Genomic DNA, 19448 nt, shown 5'->3' on the forward strand with positions numbered 1-19448 from the left:
CCAACAGAGCCAGAGGGAGGCGCTGCAGAGCAGAGCAGAGCTGAACAGTCTGGAGGCTGTGCTAAGGCTGCTACACCTGCAGGAGGTGAGTCCAAACACACACTTCACAATGGAGACCCATTTGTGAAATGAGATGCTTTTTAGGTTTGATAAAAATGATATATGTTGTTTGTATTTGGTTCATAGTCATTAAAACATATATAAAACAAATGATTAGACTAGTCTTGACATGATATTTAAAGGTGCACTCTTTGTTTTATGGTGTAGGGTCCACCATTTCTTTGTCTCCATGGTGATGTTATTGCTTTGCTCAGGATGTTCCACAGTATAGCATTAAACAAATATATCTTGTATTTATTCACACACAGATGTTTATATTTCACAAAACTCTTGCAAAAACCTGCATTATTACTGTGAGCAAGTCCAAGAGCTGACATGTAACTTAGCCTGGTGATGTGAGCATCTTGTCACCATGGAGACAGTTAAATTAAATGCCGTACTGTAGTGCTTTTCAGGAAAAAAGAAAGTGGTGGACCCTCTACCAGAAAAGTTATGCCGTGCACCTTTAAAGAAAGGCAGCGTAATGAATGAATGGATATAAACAACTGGCCTTGGCTCCTTTTCTCTTTGTTATTTGGAGTGGTATATATTCTATATTAATATGCTGCTCAAAAACATGTATGTATTTTTTCACAGAGATAAAACAATATATTTTTAACAATAATCTGGAAAATGCATTTCAACATAGCATTAGTTATTTATGCTTTATTGAGGTTCCCAACAAAATAAAAGTTAATATTGGATCTTTAAGTTATAAGGGTTTTGTTTATTGTAGTATTATGAAGTTGTTTGTTTTTTTTTTTCTTTTCAGGGAGGTTCAGGGCCTCTATGTGCACGGCCTTGTATGCTGCCCCCATTGGACTATTCAGGAACTGCACAAATGATGCAGCTGCAGCCAGGTATTTGTTTCATTATAGAGTGTTATAGACATAGACTGAATATATCCTGGTGTTTTTATTTAGGTATTTTGTCTGTTAAAAAATATCCTATTCCTAATCTGGAATCTGGCTCCAACTTTGCTCCTATAACTGCTAGCCTCATGAGCTTCATTTGACTGGAGCCAACGTCACATTCACTTAGTCCACTTCTTTATACACTTTGTTATACACTCAGTTACATCATACTGTAGAATAAAAATAAAACAAAACTCTGTCCCAGGTGAGGGGTACCAGCAGCTGCTGAAGACCCTGCAGGCTGTAGAGTCAGACCGGAGCAAACAGCAGAGGGCAGTAGAGAGGCTGCAGGAGCGTCTGAAACGAACCCAGGAGGAGGTCTCTTCTCTGCAGAGCTCCATGGCTCAGAGGGCCTCCCACTACCAGAACCTCCACTCTGAGCTCATGGACAAAGTCAGCCAGGCCACAGACACTGAGAAAGAGGTACAGGGTTTGGGAAGTACACAGAGGTGGGTAGAGTAGCCAAACCTGCAATAGTACTTGAGAAATATTAATTTAATGTAATGTGACAAGGACAAAGAAGTGGTCCAAAAATTACTTGAGTAAGATTTTAAAAAGTATTTGGGAAAGGTACTACTTAATAGTAACTTGACCTAAGACCTACTCTTACTAAGAGTAATTTGACCACACATTAAATAATGCACAAAATCTGGTGTTTTCTAAGGATAGACACAAAATTGAAAGAAACTAAATCTGATCTGTGCAATAATGGTAAATGGTAAAATGGTCACATTTTTCTATAGTGCTTTTCCACCTTCAAGGCACTCAAAGCGCTTTACAACAAGGAACCACTCACCCATTCACACACACATTCACACACCAGTGTACGCAGACACTATAAATGCATTTCATATTGTCAAAAATAAAGCTTTTGTCACTCATAGACTCACAGTGGGAAGTATAACCAAAATTTATACTAAGAGTACTGTTACTTCAATAAAATTATGTAGGAGTAAAAGTATGCTGCTAGAAAAGTAGTCTGAAAAGTACAATCTATCAAAAAAGGTTACCCAAATGCAGTTCTTTTGTGACATCCGTGGTAGGTTTTAAAGGTGCACTAAGTCACTTTCTGATGGAGGGTCCGTCACCTGCTTGTTTCCATGGACAGTATGACATGAAACAACTTTACCTTACATTTATTGAATTACAGATGGTTTTATAGCTCAAAAATATATAGAAAAACAGGTATTCTGTCTGTGAGCCGGGTTGCCTCTCCACAGATCTGACCTGTAACTTGGTCTGGTTTGGTCTCCATGAAGATAGAAAGGTTAATGCATACTGTGAAACATTCCAGCCAAAACAATAACATTTCCATGGAGAAAAGCTTTTGATGGACCCTCCACCAGAAAAGGTACACAGTGCATCGTTAAAGAACACAAATAATGCAGTGTTTCTTCTTCTCTGTCTGCAAAGCTGAAGAGGAAGAGTGCTCGAGCATCTGCTTTGGAGAAACAGCTGCAGGAGAAGATTTCTGCATACAGCCAGGCCGCTCTGAGGAACACTGAGCTCGAGAAGCACCTACAGGTCACACACATTACACACCATATGATTATTTTAATGCATATTTCAATACTGTCTCCATTTTCTGGAGACATCTCCTTACTGTGTCTTTGGAAATTTTATTGCTTTGCCTTGCTTTTTCACAAGCAGCTAAGCCACTTTAAATTAACCTTTACATTTATGCGGGTTTGTTTAAGGGACCATACTACACTATTTTCTGATCTATATTATAATGCTGTTTCTTCATCCAAAACATACCTGAAGTTGTGTTTTGTTTCATGCATAACACATGTTTAACACACAAACCCTGCATATTTAGGCTATGTTCAGTTTTCAAACAGAAAACACTGTTCCACCTTGTGATGTCATGTGGTAATACAGTGTGCTCCACTGTGTTTTTACTCCACACCTTCACTAGAATCATTTGGATAATTTCAGCCCTGGAATTGCCCATCTCTTCTGAACTAAAGGTAGACGGTAGCTGTTACCTTGAAAGCTACCACTAGGTGTGACAGAGCGTTTTGAGTTTTGGAGATGTAGGCAGACTTAATAATAGAGACTTACTCAAACATGTGTGAATGAATCAAAACACAACTCTGAGTATCTTTGTGTTTTTAATGAGGTGACATTATACATTACATATACATAACATTATAAAATGGCTTAAAGCTCACAACAATCAATTTTCTGTAATCTACGAACTTTTAAGAATGCATATTTTTCAGCGTACTTCTTAGCAATATAGAACCCTGTCATTGCAAAAGTGGACGATGGATAAGTTCAATGCCCTACCCTCACCAGAAAAGTTACACAGTGCGTCTTTAAACTTGCATTTCACTTACAGGAGAAGACCATTACAGTGGAGCACTACCAGACCCTGATGAGCAAAAAGCAGAGAGAATATCAACAGTCGCTTGATAAATATAAGAAGACACAAGTCCAACTCTCAACAGAGCAGCAGCACAAGATGGAGATGGTGAGTGTAGCTATAATGAGATTTGAAATTATGCCTAGAATAATTTAAAGGAGACATGTAAAATTAACCCACTCAAAGTTGTATTTAGCGTGATTCATGCATGTTTTAGTAATCTTTATTCTCAAACTGTATTCAAAGTGTCATTTCACTGCCACCAGTACGCCCACTGCTCTGTGCTTACTAGGGATGTAACAGTAACCAAAATATCATGATATTGTATCGTCAAAGTTCTCACAATAATATCATGGACCATCACAATATATCGAATCACAAGTCTCTTTGCTTAAATTAAGAGTTATGGTGCAGCAATAGCTAAAAAAAGAGAGAGAACTACATTGACCATAATCCTTTGCTCCATTTCAGTGTAGACTACAAGAAGAAATAACAATTTTAACACTTTTAAGTCTTAGTTCTTTGGATTAAGTCTTGTCAAGGCATTTTAAGAGGAAAATGTGGCATATTAACTCAAAAAACTTACAAAATATTGCAATAAATATCGTACCATGAGATGTATATCGTGAAAATATCGTACCAAGAGATTTGGATATTGTTACATCCTTAATCGTGAGCCTCCCCAACATATCATATGTTGCAATAAATATTCTACCATGAGGTTCATACTGTGACGATATCGTATTGTGACACTTGGATATTGTTACAACCCTAGTGCTTCCTTTGTTCTCCAATTTTATTTCCTGAATTTGTGATACGTGTAGGATTCAGCAGCGTTGCTTGTACATTTTGATACAAATGGGGAAAAAAATCAGCTTCTCGCTAGTGTGATGTGTGGCTATCCATCGGAGGGGCCGACAGCTACACATCTCTTTGTTGTGATGATGTGTACCGCAACGTCAGCTCCCACTGGTCACCACAGTTTTCTAAAGCAGAAGTCAACAGCCTTGTTTCCTTTATGAAGTCATTTTGGAAGAATATTGTGTTTTTAAAATGTCCAGATTATAACTACTAATTATCCACTGGTGTTGTGTTATATCTATATAGCAGACACAAACGTAATGTTTTCCTGTCCTTGCTGTTCAGCTGGAGGCGTCAGTGAAAGATGCCCAGCTGCGTCTGCTGGAGATGGAGGAGCTGTTTGGTTCTGTTCAGATGGAGCGAGATGAGGCTCAGAACATGGCCCTGCTTCTACAGAGCACCGTGGACAAACTCACACAGGTGAAATTGTGACCCCTCAGTGAAATGTCAAGAGCAAAGCTTTTTAATCTTATATATTTATCACGTTTTAGTCATTTAATAATTTTTCTTTCATAATTTTTGCCTTCAGTGAGAATCTACAAATGTAAATAGACCATTAAATGAAATAAAGTGTGTCCAAAACTTTGATTAGTGTAGTACATGTTTGATTAATTAGCTTTTTCTACAGGAGAAGGAGCTAGAAGAAAAGCACCATGAGGAAATGGAACAGAGATTAAAGGAGGAATCTACTCAGTCCAACTCAAAGGTCTGCACATACAGTAGTCAGTACATGTTTATTCTGTCCCTGTTAACACAAGGATGGTCTTATATGATGTGTGTCTGTGTCGGCAGATGTTGGCACTCCAGTCGTCTCTGTCCAGCTGTGAACATCAGCTCCAAGTGTATGTGCAGCAAATGGAGGAGACTCAGAAGAGATACGAGGCTGAACTGAGCAGGAGCAATGATAAGGTACTCACCCATGACCTTACCTGCTAAACTCTGTGCTTATGTGAGGATGTCAAGATCTTTTTAGTAATTAAAGGGGCCGTATTAGGTAAAATCGACTTTTAGCCATGTAATAACCCATGATGTGGGAACGCAGTTTTCTCAGTTATATTTCATTTAATTGATCCATGTTTGAGTAATCCTGTCTTATACTACTGTATTTTGTGCAGCATTTTAGGTTTGAGTTCTCAAAATTCATGTTTTCACTTACTTCCTAACCCTGCTCACATTTCAGTACTTACTCCTGATCCTAAAAATACTGACTCTGGGTCAAACATACATACATGTGGGCTTCTTTTGCCTGGGATCCAGAAAACATACATTTCTATTCAAATATTATTCAGTTAATTTTTTCTTTAAAATCTAATTCCTGCTGCTGAACATTGTGTTAAAGAGTGATGCGAAAGAACCTCATACTACCATAAATAATTTTACGTGCTGTATTTAATGTATATAACGCCCATTACAGCATCAGTCACAGAGGCCAGTCTCTATGCTGTATTCTCACATGGATCATATGAGGATCATTAAATACATAACAAACATTACATCAGAGAGCATTGAATCAACCCTAAAAGAGCTATTGAATTAGCTAAAAATGATATCACTGATACACACACATTATATCGATGCAAAACATTAATTTCAAGGCTTCTCTTATGGTTTGCTTTATACACAATTGTCTTAAAGGTCTTAAAATACACAAAATTGACTCTTGTCAGTTTTAAACCATCTTATGATGTTGTTACCTCCTCAAAAACAGACCTGGAGCTATGTTTTGTTTCATTGACATGTTTGAGTAGTCCTTTATTACTAGCATGTCATAATGAAATAATTTATGCACATTTCCCTAAGCAGTTTGACTTCATAATAACATGTGGAACTTGACTGTTTTACAACCACAGCCATTTTCAGAATCTGCTCTGATGTCAGATCTTTATGTGATCGTTAATATATTTCATGATGGTTTAGTGGTTTGGACAGCGAGCCCTTAGGTGTTATTGTATTATGTGTTGGTGTAAGACTGACGACAAAGCCAATGGAGAGAATAAAGTAACACCAAACGTATGGTATATAGTCGTAAACACTAGTAACATTGAACAATATAAACCTACAATCTAATCCAGGCCACAGCCCACCTTCCAAATGTTAAAATGTATTAATAATTAAAATTTAGTCCTTAAAAAAATCCTATATAGAGCCTGGCTCCAAATTCGCCTCTGTAACCGTTCACATTGCAAGCTTCATTTGAATGGAGATGGATGCTATGGGTCAAGTCTGTGGTCTATGGTCTGTGGTTAATACTTGTTTGCTCCTGGTTTAATTCTGTTTTAGACATGGTTTAGTCCTAGTTAGTCCTAATTCTTAAAAGAAAAATTCTAGTAAATACTTATTTTCACAAAATTACACTATTCAGGTATAGCAGTTGTTGTTCATTATATTGAAACATTGAAGCATTGGCCCTCATCTTGTCTCTGTCCAGGTGTACTCTCTGCAGGAAAAGCTCCACAGTACAATGCTAGTTTATCAGACGACCAGTGAACACAACACACAACTGCAGCAGTCTCTGGAACAAACCCAGGCCATGCTCAGTGAAGGCACCACCAGGATCTCTGAGCTGGAGGACTGCCAGAGCCAACTGCAGAAACAGGTAAAGCCTCTGTTAGAAGTTGGGTCGTCAAAAGTATAAAAAATTAGACACGAATTGATACTAAAACTAGTATCGAACCTAGTCGTTTATACTCGTTTGAACAGGTATCGATACTAAAAAGCCACATTCACATTCAGGAATGAACCTCCTGAATAGCTTTAGAATGATCTTGAGCTGTATCAGAGCAATTATAAGAGCACATAGACAAGTATACACCCATACAACACTATGGAACCTGCCTAGACAACTGGGGGATTACAAATATAAGACCACATGATAATATAAAAGAACATCCTACAATTTAATGTTGAAAATCACATTCTGTTGTCTAAAGAAAGTGTGTTTTTATCAATGTGATATCGGAATCAATATTGAGGATTGAGTCTATTCTTTGAAATCAGGTTTCAAATTTTAGAATCATGACAACACTAGTATGGGCAGTACTGCTGTGGAGGAGAGTCATTCAATCAGACTAAAATACAACTTGCTATATGTCTTTTATTCAAATAATAATGTCTCAGTTTGTACTAGAGATACAGATGTTGAACAGGTATAGAACCATATCATCTTAAGTTTTTTCAAACTATATTTTAAACCAGTATTGTGAAAATACATGGATGAACTGTGTAATATCTGTGTAGGTGTGTTGACTGTAGTGTTGTTTTTTTCCAAACTTTCCATTTTGGACCATGTGAGATACTCCCAGGCAATGTCTTTGAACTACAAAAGTTTCCACAAACAGTTTATAAAGCCTCTTGTTTAGTCAGAATTAACTTTTCTAGGAGGGAATTCCTGGAGACAACACTTTAACTCTTAAATAACCCTTCACCTTTGATATTATGGACACCTAAATGCCTTTAACTATGCGCAGTTCTTTTTTTTATTTGGTTCCTGTCATTTTTCTGTGTACTGTCCCTGTATTCACTAACCGTACACATGACCCTAAGATCTTCAAACGCATAGTTCTGTATTGTAGATAATATAAATGTTACATCTGTGGATTTGCTTTGTAGATGGCTGTTACATAAGATTTGAACTTTCTGTTTTGGAGTGGTGTGTGGTTAAAATGTGTTTCATAATGGAAAGTAGCCTGTGTCTGTAGTAAGGTCTCCAGGGTTGCTTTTTCATTTTTAACTCTACTATTTAACGGTGCACTATGTAGCTTTTCTGGAAGCCTACTTGTTTCCATGGAGATGTTATGACTTTGCCTAGAGTGTTACAAAGGAAACTTATCTTAACTTAACTCATCACCCTGTTAATCGACTAAACACTAATTCATATAACAAACTTATAATGCAGTCTTTCAGATCTGAGGTTCAGCATTTTATCGTTCACAGTCAGAGATTGTAGATGTTCACGTCACATGTAGTTGGGTTCTGAGGAGCTGGAGGACTTGTTGGAATGACTTTGTGATTTAAAGTGACACAGCAGATACTCATCCACAATGTTCCTCTTTGATACAGAAGGACATGTCACCACATCAGGCCAGAGCAGCAGGAGATATGAGCTCGAGGAGTTGTAGGTCAAACTTTATCAAGATTGTTGCTTATTTTACTGTGGATACTGGACAGTTCAATTGACTTGAATTTACTATTGCTGTGAAGCATGAAAAACTCTTATCTTTGTGTGTTTTAATTGCCTAGCCAATCCAGAATGAGATCTCTGTATTTCTTATACAGATGGAGATCAGGCTCACCCTCCATTATGCCTCGAGTCCCACCAATCAGATCCATTTGTCCAGTGATGCTTGTGAAACGAAGCAGCTCATTGGTCACCTATCATTTACACACAAAATGAATGTGACACATGTCAGATTAACAGAGTTTAGTGCTTTGCTTATTGATTCTGCATAAATGAAAAAATGTTTTTCAACCCCCTGTGACAATTTCCACAGTATGGCATTAAATGTCTCAGGCATTTTTAATAAATGCAAGGTGGGTTTAATGCCATACTGGGTAATATTCCAGGCACAGCGATGACATCTCCATGGAAACAAGCAAGTGGCAGACCAAGAATGTTACATAGTTTGCCTTTAAGGATGCGTTCACACTTGTTCAAGTTTGTTTCCAGTAAAATCCAAATGCTGGTGTAGACTTGGTTTAGTCCCTGTTCAGTTTAAGTTACTCATGAAATGTCCCCTGTTGTGTAGTTGTCAGATCTGGAGCAACAGTTGGAGCGGACCCGGGCTTCTCTTCAGGAGACAGCTCTGAGTCGAGAGAGGGAGGTTCTGCAGAGAGACAAGAGCCTGGAGGATCTACAGCAGGAGAACACACAGCTCACCGGCTCTCTCAGGTCAGACCATTCACCTATGACCCTATGTAACGTCGTCTCAATATCCAGCAACAAGCAATATGACGGAACCAAGGCTACCAACCTCTGGGTGAAGTGTCCTGCCTAAGGACACAATGACAGTATGCACTGTAGCCCACTGTGGCACCTGGTATGATGAGATGACTGATTCTTGTGTTGGTTACATCCTTTATTGTAAAAAATCATTAATCACACTTATCTTATGCACACATTTCTGTAATTCTTTCAATAGACAGTAGTATATACTTCATATTTACTTCACTAAGGTAATTAGTGCACATCGCATAAAGTTTGTGAAGTTCTAGTGTATTTTTTTGTATAACTGAAAAATGTAGGGAAAATTGCTGCGCAGGATGTAGGCTTGTGGGCTGTGCTTTTGACGGGATCATACAGTTAGTGTGGGAGGGTTGGAATAGAGCCTGGAAGAGATCGCTGGATTACCCAAACATGCATGACTGACATGAAAACACACGTTTTTATATGACAAAGACATGTTTTTGATGAGGAAACATAACATGGTACAAAGCTCTAAAAAGTTTACTCGGCATCATATCCCCTCTTTTAAATTGATACAAGATGTTTCTGCAGTCTCTTAATTGTTTAAGCCACTGTTTTATATTGACAAAGATCAATGAGAAGCTCTATCCTGACCCTGCTCATGTCAGTGCCGTTATCTGTGGATTCTATTCTTAGCAACTGTGTGTTTGGCCCTCTTCTGATATAACACTTCAGTGTTATATCAGTCAGTCTTGTGATTACAGCATCCCAGTTTTTCCTCAGAGCACAGATCAGGAGCCCTCCCCCTTTCCCAATCCTAACCACATCCCCTTTAGAGATACAAATATAAGTTGTAATATCAGGAGCTTGTCTTAGTTTGTGCAACCAGTCCTAACTTCACTAGTTCAACATGTAGGTTTGTTATTTTTGTTTTTGTTTAGTTTTTTTGGTATGTTTGCTGAATTTATTGAAGCCATTTCCTCAGTTTGTTGTAATCTAGCCTTTACAATGGGGGCTACACTTACTCTAAGGTAATTTTATGTGATGGTATTTTAATTTAGAAGTATGATAATTTGACATTGGTAAATTGTTTGATTGTTTGATTTGCTTGTTCTGTTTTAGCCATCTGTCGACGGAGATGACCAAGTACAAAGTGGAGCTGGTGTCGAAGGAGTCTGAGCTGAAGCATCTGAAGAAGGACGTGGCTCTGAAGGCGTCTCAGATCAGTCACCTGGAGGAGAGTTTGCAAAGGACCAAGGCTCTGCTGGACACCAAGACTGACATGGGTAAAGAATGGGATTTTAACTATTTGCTAAATACTGGAAGCTATAGTCTGCAAAATAATAGCAAACACATTAACTTGGTGCTCTTTTTAATCCTGTTTTTCTAAAATGTGATTTTACTACCGGTACTTTTAAAACTCTAAGACAATCGTTGGACTAGCAGAAATAGGTTCTTAAGGTCTGCTGATTTTCCAAGACTGTGACACTTTTATGTTTGTACGTTTTGTACATTTTCTCAACTTACTCATTACTGTTCGCATTTTTTCATAATACAAATTTCCTTAATAGTACTATTATTGTATTTCCTACAAAATGTTAGATAAAAGTGAACTAACTAAAGTAATCTCCCTCTCCCTCTAGTGGCAGACTTGGAAGAGACTCTGCACCGCTGTGAGGCTGACCAGCTGCTGTGCAGACAGAGGGCCCATGCTCTGGAGCAGCAGCTGGAGGTGGTGAGAGCAGAGCTGAAGGACACAGTGGAAAAGCTCCAGCAGCTCAGAGACCTGCTCCAGAAGACTCAGGGCATCGCAGACGAGAGGCAGGCCTCTGTGGACAGACTGAGCCTGGAGCTGAGGTGAGGAGCCCCCTACAGGACAGAGGCTCACACTGCATCGGACTGGAGCTGCTCTGTTACATAAACGTGTGGAAAATAGGATTTCCTCATGGAGGTCCAGGAACTGTATGTGACTATGTCACGTTTTAAAGTATCTGTTGTAACAGAAAGATTTTTCTAATGTTGCCTTTTTTCAAATTGTTTTATTTCACACACTAAAGCTTCTACTCAGAATATTCCTGTTTCATTGTGCAAATAGCATTGCATTCCATGATCAAAACACATTGCAGAGTCCTTTGCTGGCATTAACCTCTTTAACCACCTCTGTAACCTGTGTGACCTGCTCCCCCAAAGCAACCCTATTTAAAGTGTTTACTCAAATATTTGGTCCATTTTATTTTCAGTGTAATGTTGTTATAATTTTACACTGTACATACACAGCCCCTAAACAAGTCCAATATATCATGTATCAAATCAGACTAATTCACCAGAACAAATGATTGCATTTTATTTATTACATTACACATATTGCCTGGAGCAGACCCAGTGATAATACTCTTTGCTAATGCCAGTGTACATGAAGCACCAGGTCACCGCTGCCTACATGAGCCTTTTGGAGTAAACACATGTATTCTCACTGGAGTTTACTATTCACAGTCAAACCACAGTGCACACACCCACAGCCCTCAGCCCTCTGGTGGAACCACTAATGAAATACAACAAGACTTCACTTGTTTTTCCTCTGAGATCAAAGTTGTACCACTCACATTTCTAAAGTGCTGAATAAAACTTAAGACATTATTATGCTAATATAATGTTACATCTTGACATCTCACTCATTCAAACTAATACATTGATTTAGATAGTGAAACAAAACTAATTTAAAGATAGAGGCACACAGACTAACCCTGTGTGTGTGTGTTTGTATGTCTGTGTGTGTGTGTGTGTGTTACAGTGAGTGCCGGAGGGAGCTGGAGGATAGAACACATGAGGTTCTGGACATGGACAATGCTTTGAAGGAAAGACAGGGGGAACTGCAGCAAAGAGCCCAGCTGGTATAGTACAAAAACCTATTTTAACTTAGAACTTATCTTTGACATGATGATTCATGTGATTTTTCTGTATTTTGGATAAAGAAACTAAGACAAGATATAAAAGGTAGAAGTTGAAAGATGGAACACTGAAGCGTTCATGTTGCCCTGTACCAGGATAAACCTGAGACCTGGGACCCAGGACCTGCTTCATTAAAATAACCTAGTTTGTAAAATAGGCTCAAATGGACAAGTCTGACTCATTTTGTTCATTTTTTGATTATTTGGGTTTAATAAACCAGGCTTACTGAATCTGACTCACTGTGGAAATATAGATCAGCGTAGTCCGCAGCAGTTTAACCAGGCTAGTCTGAACGCTGTATAAACATGTACTTTTATCACACTTTTCAGGAGGAAAATGTACTCTATGAATTACCTGGATATTTTATTATTCAATTAACTTAACTTCATTTTTGAAAACAATATATTTACTAAAAATAACAAGTTAGAATTATGATTTATAAGTCTGTGAATATAATAATCTTATATGGTGGCTTATTTATTATTTTATTTTATATTGTCAGAATATTTTTACAAATTCCATAACATTTGCACCTGAACTGACTTGGTGGTGACCTGGTTTTAAATTTTGTTGTGTTTTGTCGTGTTGTAACAGTTGGGGCAGTTGGACGTGGCGATCCGTGAGCACAAACTGGAGATGCAGAGGAAGGTGGAGTCTCTACAGCAGAGTCTGGAGACCTCAGAGCAGCAGCTTAAAGAGGCTCAGAGACAACTGGCTGACAGGGACAAACAGGTCAGGAATCAACACCAGTCTTTAGCATCTTAAAAGTATATAAGTTGGAGATCTTGTTGATTTTAAAATTTGTGTTGTAAAAAAGAAATTTAATTGTGAAAGCTGCATCACTGCTATTGACCTCTACAAATGTCCTTAAGAAAAATCAAACAAAATATCCTAAAACAAAATATCCGATTACATGTGTGTTAGGAGAGTGGAGAGCTGAGGGTCTGTCAGCACAAACTGGAGGCTGCTCTTGTTGAATCTAAAGAGACTCTGCAGCGCTGTGAAACTCTGAGCTCAGAACTGGAGACCAGCAGACAACACAACAAGGAGAAGGTCTCACACACACAAGTTTCTTCATTTTACATGGTCTTCTCTATCACTGCTCACATGACTGTTGTGTTGAGAGGAGGAGGAGCTGTCTCGTGTAGAGGAGGAGTTTGCCCTGAAGGAGGCGCTGTGGCTGCACACTGAGGCCAGGCTCCAGGACACTGTGGCCTGTCTGGAGCAAGAGCTGGAGCTGGAGAGGGAACAGCACAGCAAAGAGGTACCAAGACCAGATCATCTGTGTTTAAGATCCTTATACTCACATAGCTACTGCCATTTGAGCGAGATCATCTGCAGCTTTATCTAAATGTTCATGGATTCTCTTCAGGAAAAGCCATGATTTGTATCGTGTATGTCATGTATTTGCATCCTAAAACATACACAGGAGGTAAAATCCTCCAGATAAGATAGTCCTGTCTCTCAAAAGACTGAGGTGGGTCCCTGATCCTGACAGGTTGCTTTAGCAGCAGTGAAGGACAGGTCAAATGTAGAAGACAAATTTAAGTAAATTAAAGCACATTTTCTGCACAATATGCAGTGTTGGGAAGGTTACATTTACAATGTATTCCCTTACAGATTACATACCCCAAAATGTAATCCATTAAATTACTTAAAGTGAGTAACGTAATCTGAATACTTTGGATTATTTGATTTGCTGTAGAGAAGCAAAGATGAGGAAATCTTCACATAAGATGTTTTGTCTGATTAAAAGAAAATAAAAAGCCCAAACTTTACTGAACCAAATTAAAAATATTATTGATAGAAGACGAGGAGACACGGTCCACACAGCATGATTTAGTCCTGTAAAATCCTGTTTTAGACCTGTTTTAGTCCTGGTTTAGACCTGGTTTAGTCTCAGTTTGGACCTGGTTTAAGTCCTGGTTTAGTCCTGGTTTAGTGTCCGGCAATGAGTGGAATTACAAAAAAAAAAAAGGGATATAGCCCAAAATGTGAAAACAGGAAAATACCACCGTGTAATCCATTTATTTCAACAAAGTAACTGTAATCCAATTACCACTCACTGAAACAGTAACTGTAACTGAATACAGTTACTCATAATTTGTACTCTGATTACATAACTCCAGTACATGTAATCTGTTACTCCCCAACACTGACAATATGTAACATAAAGTACTTTACATGGACTATTAAAAGTCACAACCACCAGAGCCCCAACCAGCCCACAGACATACACCCTCCCACCCACATACACGTTCACACACACTAAAATTATGAACTAATTTGCGTTGTTTATAGTTTTTCTGTTTGTAAAACCCCAATAAACATAGAGTAAAGTCCATGCTGTTTGTCCTCAGCTGGAGTCCTTGCAGCAGACCAGAGGCCAGCTCCTCAAAGTGTCCGAGCAGATGTCCTCCACAATGAAGTCCTCTCACGAGCAGCTCAACTCCAAGCTCCAGCTGTGTCAGGACCAACTGAACCAGGCCAGGACAGAACTGGACCAAACCAGGGCTCAGCTAAACCAGAGCCGTGCAGAGGTGGACCAGACCAAGGCGGAGCTGGAGCAGGCCCGTAGTCTGTCCGTGTGTCTGCAGTCTCAGCTGGAGCAGAGTCAGTCCCAGCTGCTTCAGAGTCGAGTGGAGCTCCAGGAGGTCCGAGGGCTGTACGACCAAACCAGGGCCCAGAGCGCTCAGCTGCAGAGTCAGGTACAGCAGCTCTCAGCACGGGCGGAGCTGAGCAGAGTCCAGGCTGAAGAGCTCCAGCAGCAGCTCCAGCAGCAGCTCCAGGCCTCGCACGCGTCTGTGGAATCCTCCCAGGAATCTCTGCTGATTAAGGTACAACAACAAAAGACAACTAATCTATTCTAAAACTAGTATCGAAATTATGTTGGGTTTTTTTTCAAATTTTTAGATCCACCAAAAATATTTCCTTCACACTTGTCATGATAGTACTAATATCACTCTTTAAAATGTTACTTTCTTTTATATTTCCATGTGGTCTTATATGTATGTAATCCCTCAGTGGTCCAGGTATGTTCCATAGTGCTCCATGTGCTCTTCTACTTGTTCTGATACAGCTCAGGATCATTCTAAAACTATTCAGGAGAGGTTCATTTCTGTCCTGTGAATCTGACTTTTTTTAATATTGATACCTGTGCAAATGAGTATTTCATTTTTTACAAGTTTTTGTATAGAAAATCTGATACTAACCAATACTTTTGACCACCCCATTTACTAATTTGCAATTTAGATTCCACTGCAGATGAACTGTAACCTCTCTTATGTCTAGTCCTAACTTCAACTTGTCTCTTCTCTCTGCAGGAGTCTGAAATGACCCGTCTCTTGGGTAAAATCTCGAGTCTGGAAAGAGCTGCTGATCGCCATCACCTCCCTCTCCCCTTGGCCCCGCCCTCTCTCCCCCTGTCCCCTCATACTTCACCTTCACTCCCTCTTCAGCCTCCACCCGCTGACCTCTCCACCTCCAGTAAACACCAAAAGGTCTCCGACTGGTTACAAAGCAGCACCACCAGCTCCTCCTTAGATCTTCCCCCGAACGTGAAAACCGCACTGAAGGAAGCTTTGAAGGACCATTCGTGGGCTTCGCGTTCCTCCGTCTTGCCATTTCCGGAGAACACGGTGGACCAGAGCTGGCAGGGTTTGACTGGTGCGGACATCACGGCTACCTCAGACCAATCCTTCAATCCACTGACATACATGGTGGATAAGCAGGAGGATGAGAAGCAAGGGAGAGAGGAAAGAGAGGAGGAGGAGGAGGAGGAGGAGAAGGAGAGAGAGGGGAGGAGGGAGTCCAGTGGAACCCTAGTGCCTCAAGACGAAGACGAAGAGGACAATTTGAGCACACTAACTGGAATGTTAAGATTTGTGAACCAGACTTTGGCCATGCAGGAGGACCAGTCTCTGTGGGGTACCAAAACGTGATATTAACAGCAGTTATAGTTATAGAAATTCTATCTTTGGAAAATACAGAGTAACTGAAGACAAATATCCACATTTTAGATCTGGTTTACTTATATGTGGAAGTTGCAGTTGCTTAAAGGGATAGTTCAGTTTTTTTGACATCAATCTGTATGGCCTCCCCGTCAGCAGTGCGGTGCATCTATAGCGATTTGTGACCAAACTGGAGTGATGGTTTCTTGGTGACTCAGTGTTTTTGTGTTTAATGCAGCTTAAACACAGACTCATCCACTCCCTCTTCTTATATAATGTGAGTGACAGGTGGATTTTTTTGGATCTCTTTGCTTTAGCACACAGCTCTACCTCTGAATTGTAAATGAAGCGACTAAAACTGTGATAAACCTCAAAACCGTGACATGGGGCTGTATCATTTTGCTCATATGAAATTTGGAATAGTGCGATATAATTTCAGGAAAATTATCAAATTTCTTTTTGACATTGTTGTGAGTAATCAGACGGACAGATTTTACAGTTTGCACGTCATTTAAATGTTAAAGGTGCATTGTGTAACTTTTCTGGTGGAGCGTCCGTCAAACACTTTTCTTCATGGAGATGTTATTGATTTGTCAGGAATGTTTCACAGTATGGTATTAAGCCTTTCTATCTTCACGGAGACCAAACCAGACCAAGTTACAGGTCACATTTGTGGAGAGGCGACCCCGCTCACAGTCAGAATGTTTGTTTGTTTGTTTTTTTTAGCTATAAAACCACCTATGACTGAATACATATAAGGTAGAGCTGTTTAATGTCATACCCCAACCAAAAAGTTACACAGTGCACCTTTAAAAATCCAGAAATCCTATAGTACTCAGATTTTTGTTTGACATGAACCACACACTGAACAGTCATGGAGTCGTGGATTCTCTGTTGATTCTAAAACACAGAAATGACAAAGTATTTGGGCAGTGAAAGCAGAATTTACAACTTTTATAGCTTGAAACACGTAAATACAATTATAAAAGGCACCGATCCGTATCTTGGGTAACCTCCTTTATATTCTGAAATCATATAGTGGATTTTAGTTCTTTCTAGAAACTAAACAGGAGCATCGCAAAGATAGAATCGATTGCATTGTGTTGTTCTCGAGCTCTGATTCCACTGGCCAAACTTCAGCGCACCGACCTGCTCCCACCACAAGAGGGAGACAAACCCAAAACAACATGACTTTAAACTACTGTCTTGCGATCCAGCTTTTTCAGTTTCGATGCCGATTTCAATATTACAGTTTTAACCATCTGCCGATATCGATACCAGTGTGGAGACTGAAAACAGCATTTATTATTTAATTAAAGGTGCATTGTGTAGCTTTTCTGGAGGAGGAGTGTTTCACAGTATGGCATTACACTTATTTATCTAAACTAAGCAAACAAGCAAATGACACCGCAGGACCAAGTTACAGGGTCAGATCTGTGGAGAGGCAAGCCCATTCCCACTAAGAATGTATGTTTTTAAGTCAGTAAAAGCAAAATGGATAGTTTAATGCCCTACTGTGGAAAATTCCAGACAAAAACAAGCGAGTGATGGCAAGTGACTTACACAGTGCACCTTTGAAAAAACTAAAATAAGACAAAACGGATCCAGAATTTGTTATGTAGCTGTTATTTATTCTGAAATAAATACAGAGAAGCTTTGTACAAATAAAAGTTCAAACATTGAGACTTCCTGGGGCAACTACAGCAAGTAAAAGATGTTATTCTATCAATTTAGATCATATGTCCAACCAGAATATCGACTGAACCAATCCAGTAAGTTTTCCAAGGTCTGCTCCATTATCCAATATCAGATTGGTATGTTCCTATTCAGTTTAACATGCATTGCGTAACTTTTCTGGCAGAGGGTCCTCTACCTGCTTGTCTCCATGGAGATGTTATTGCTTTGTCTGGAATGTTCCATGGCATGACTTTAAACATTTCCATCTAGCATTTATTCATTACAAGTGTTTATATTGCTCATAAATACAATCATTCTTTCTGTGAATAGGTTCGCCTCTCCACAGATCTGAACTGTAACCTGCTTATCTCCATCGTGACAGACAGGTTTAATCTATAGGCGAGTTTCATTGTTGACAAAAGCGCACGTTGCATGCTGGGAATTATTTTGGTCGGCGGCAAGAAACACTAATTCAACATGACGGACGGAGCGAGAAAGCACGTAAAGGGTATTGATCCCGGTTATTTCTCCACTCTAACGGCAGAGGACCCAAGACCATTTGACCAGAAATTGGTCATAAGCATCGATGGACGACAAATCACCCTTTTCAACCCCGACAAAAGGTGGACCAAACCACATTTCTGGTCAGAATCACCAACTACCTGGACAAATATTCACTTTGGTGATATCCACAATGACTTGGTGGAAACTCCTGGGCCATTCACAGCAGAAAAGATGAAAACCTCCAAGAGTCTCGATGTGTTGTTGAACTTGTTGGAGTCCACGGTTTGTTAGGATCTTCTACGTTTGCTCTGTGAATGTTTGAAAGCCGTTTAATTCACTGTTAGCGGTTCTTTTCACTCAGAATACGAAAAAAAGAAATTTTCCTTCTTCCGTGCTTCTATTTGTGCATCTGATAATGCAGCAGGAATTTACCATTATCGGGGAGAAATACGCGAGGTTACGCACTGTGTTTGACCACTACCGTGTTTCTTGCCTCTGACCAAAATATTTCCCAGCATGCAACGCGGGCTTTTAATAATGACGTCATCTGAAACTCGCCTATACTGTGGAACATTCTAGACAAAGCAATAACATCTCCATGGAGTCGAGCAGGTAGGTGGCAGACCCTCCACCAGAAAAGTTGCGCAGTGCAGCTTTTAAAGTGTGTTTAAGCTGTTTTTATTTATTTGGATGTCGCTTAAATAAAGGTTTTATATGTAGTTTTATGGATGAGAATGTTCCAGTGTGGTTTGTGAGTTCCCATGTTTTACCCGGCTCATGTTTCAGGGACGTGTGTGTCTCCAGATGAGTCGAGTCTGTGGAGGAAAAAGTTGTTCACTCAAATGTAAACAAACTCAAACTGTTTTAAACCCCAAAATAGTCCAGGTCAAATTCTGTATTCTTCTCACATTAGTCTTATGTAAGTTGACTAACTCTGCCAAAAGTATCGAAAGTCACATACTAAATGATACGATTCTACTGAACTATGGTAGTATAGACATTTAGATACTCATTTGAGGAAATATCAGTACTAAAGAAGTTACTTTCGAAGGATAGAAATGAAGCTTTCCTGAATAGCTTTAGGGTTCCCACGATCATGGAAAACCTAGAAAAGTCATGAAAATAGAAAATGTCATTTGCAAGGCCTGGAAAAGTCATGGAATTTTAGTATGTCTTTCATGCAACTCCAGTGTTCTGTTAAGTTCTCATGAGTCTTATTTCTG

At 39.4% G+C, this 19448-nt stretch overlaps 1 protein-coding gene across 1 annotated transcript; it reads left to right on the forward strand.

The window, feature by feature from the left end:
* Window position 1: 1 nt before the first annotated feature.
* ccdc18 (coiled-coil domain containing 18) lies at window positions 2-19086 on the forward strand (the record flags this gene model as incomplete). Its single annotated transcript, XM_055151881.1, has 18 exons — window positions 2-85; window positions 872-959; window positions 1219-1436; window positions 2427-2537; window positions 3358-3489; window positions 4528-4662; window positions 4871-4948; window positions 5035-5151; window positions 6671-6838; window positions 8988-9130; window positions 10268-10431; window positions 10789-11002; window positions 11937-12036; window positions 12689-12826; window positions 13019-13147; window positions 13221-13358; window positions 14455-14931; window positions 15418-19086. Coding segments are annotated over 18 exons (3252 nt in total), but the record flags the coding sequence as incomplete, so codon positions are not given.
* Window positions 19087-19448: the final 362 nt, after the last annotated feature.

The sequence above is a fragment of the Boleophthalmus pectinirostris genome, unplaced genomic scaffold (genome assembly GCF_026225935.1).
Source record: "Boleophthalmus pectinirostris isolate CB_2022bp ecotype Guang Dong unplaced genomic scaffold, ASM2622593v1 HiC_scaffold_16, whole genome shotgun sequence".
NCBI classification, from domain to species: domain Eukaryota; kingdom Metazoa; phylum Chordata; class Actinopteri; order Gobiiformes; family Gobiidae; genus Boleophthalmus; species Boleophthalmus pectinirostris.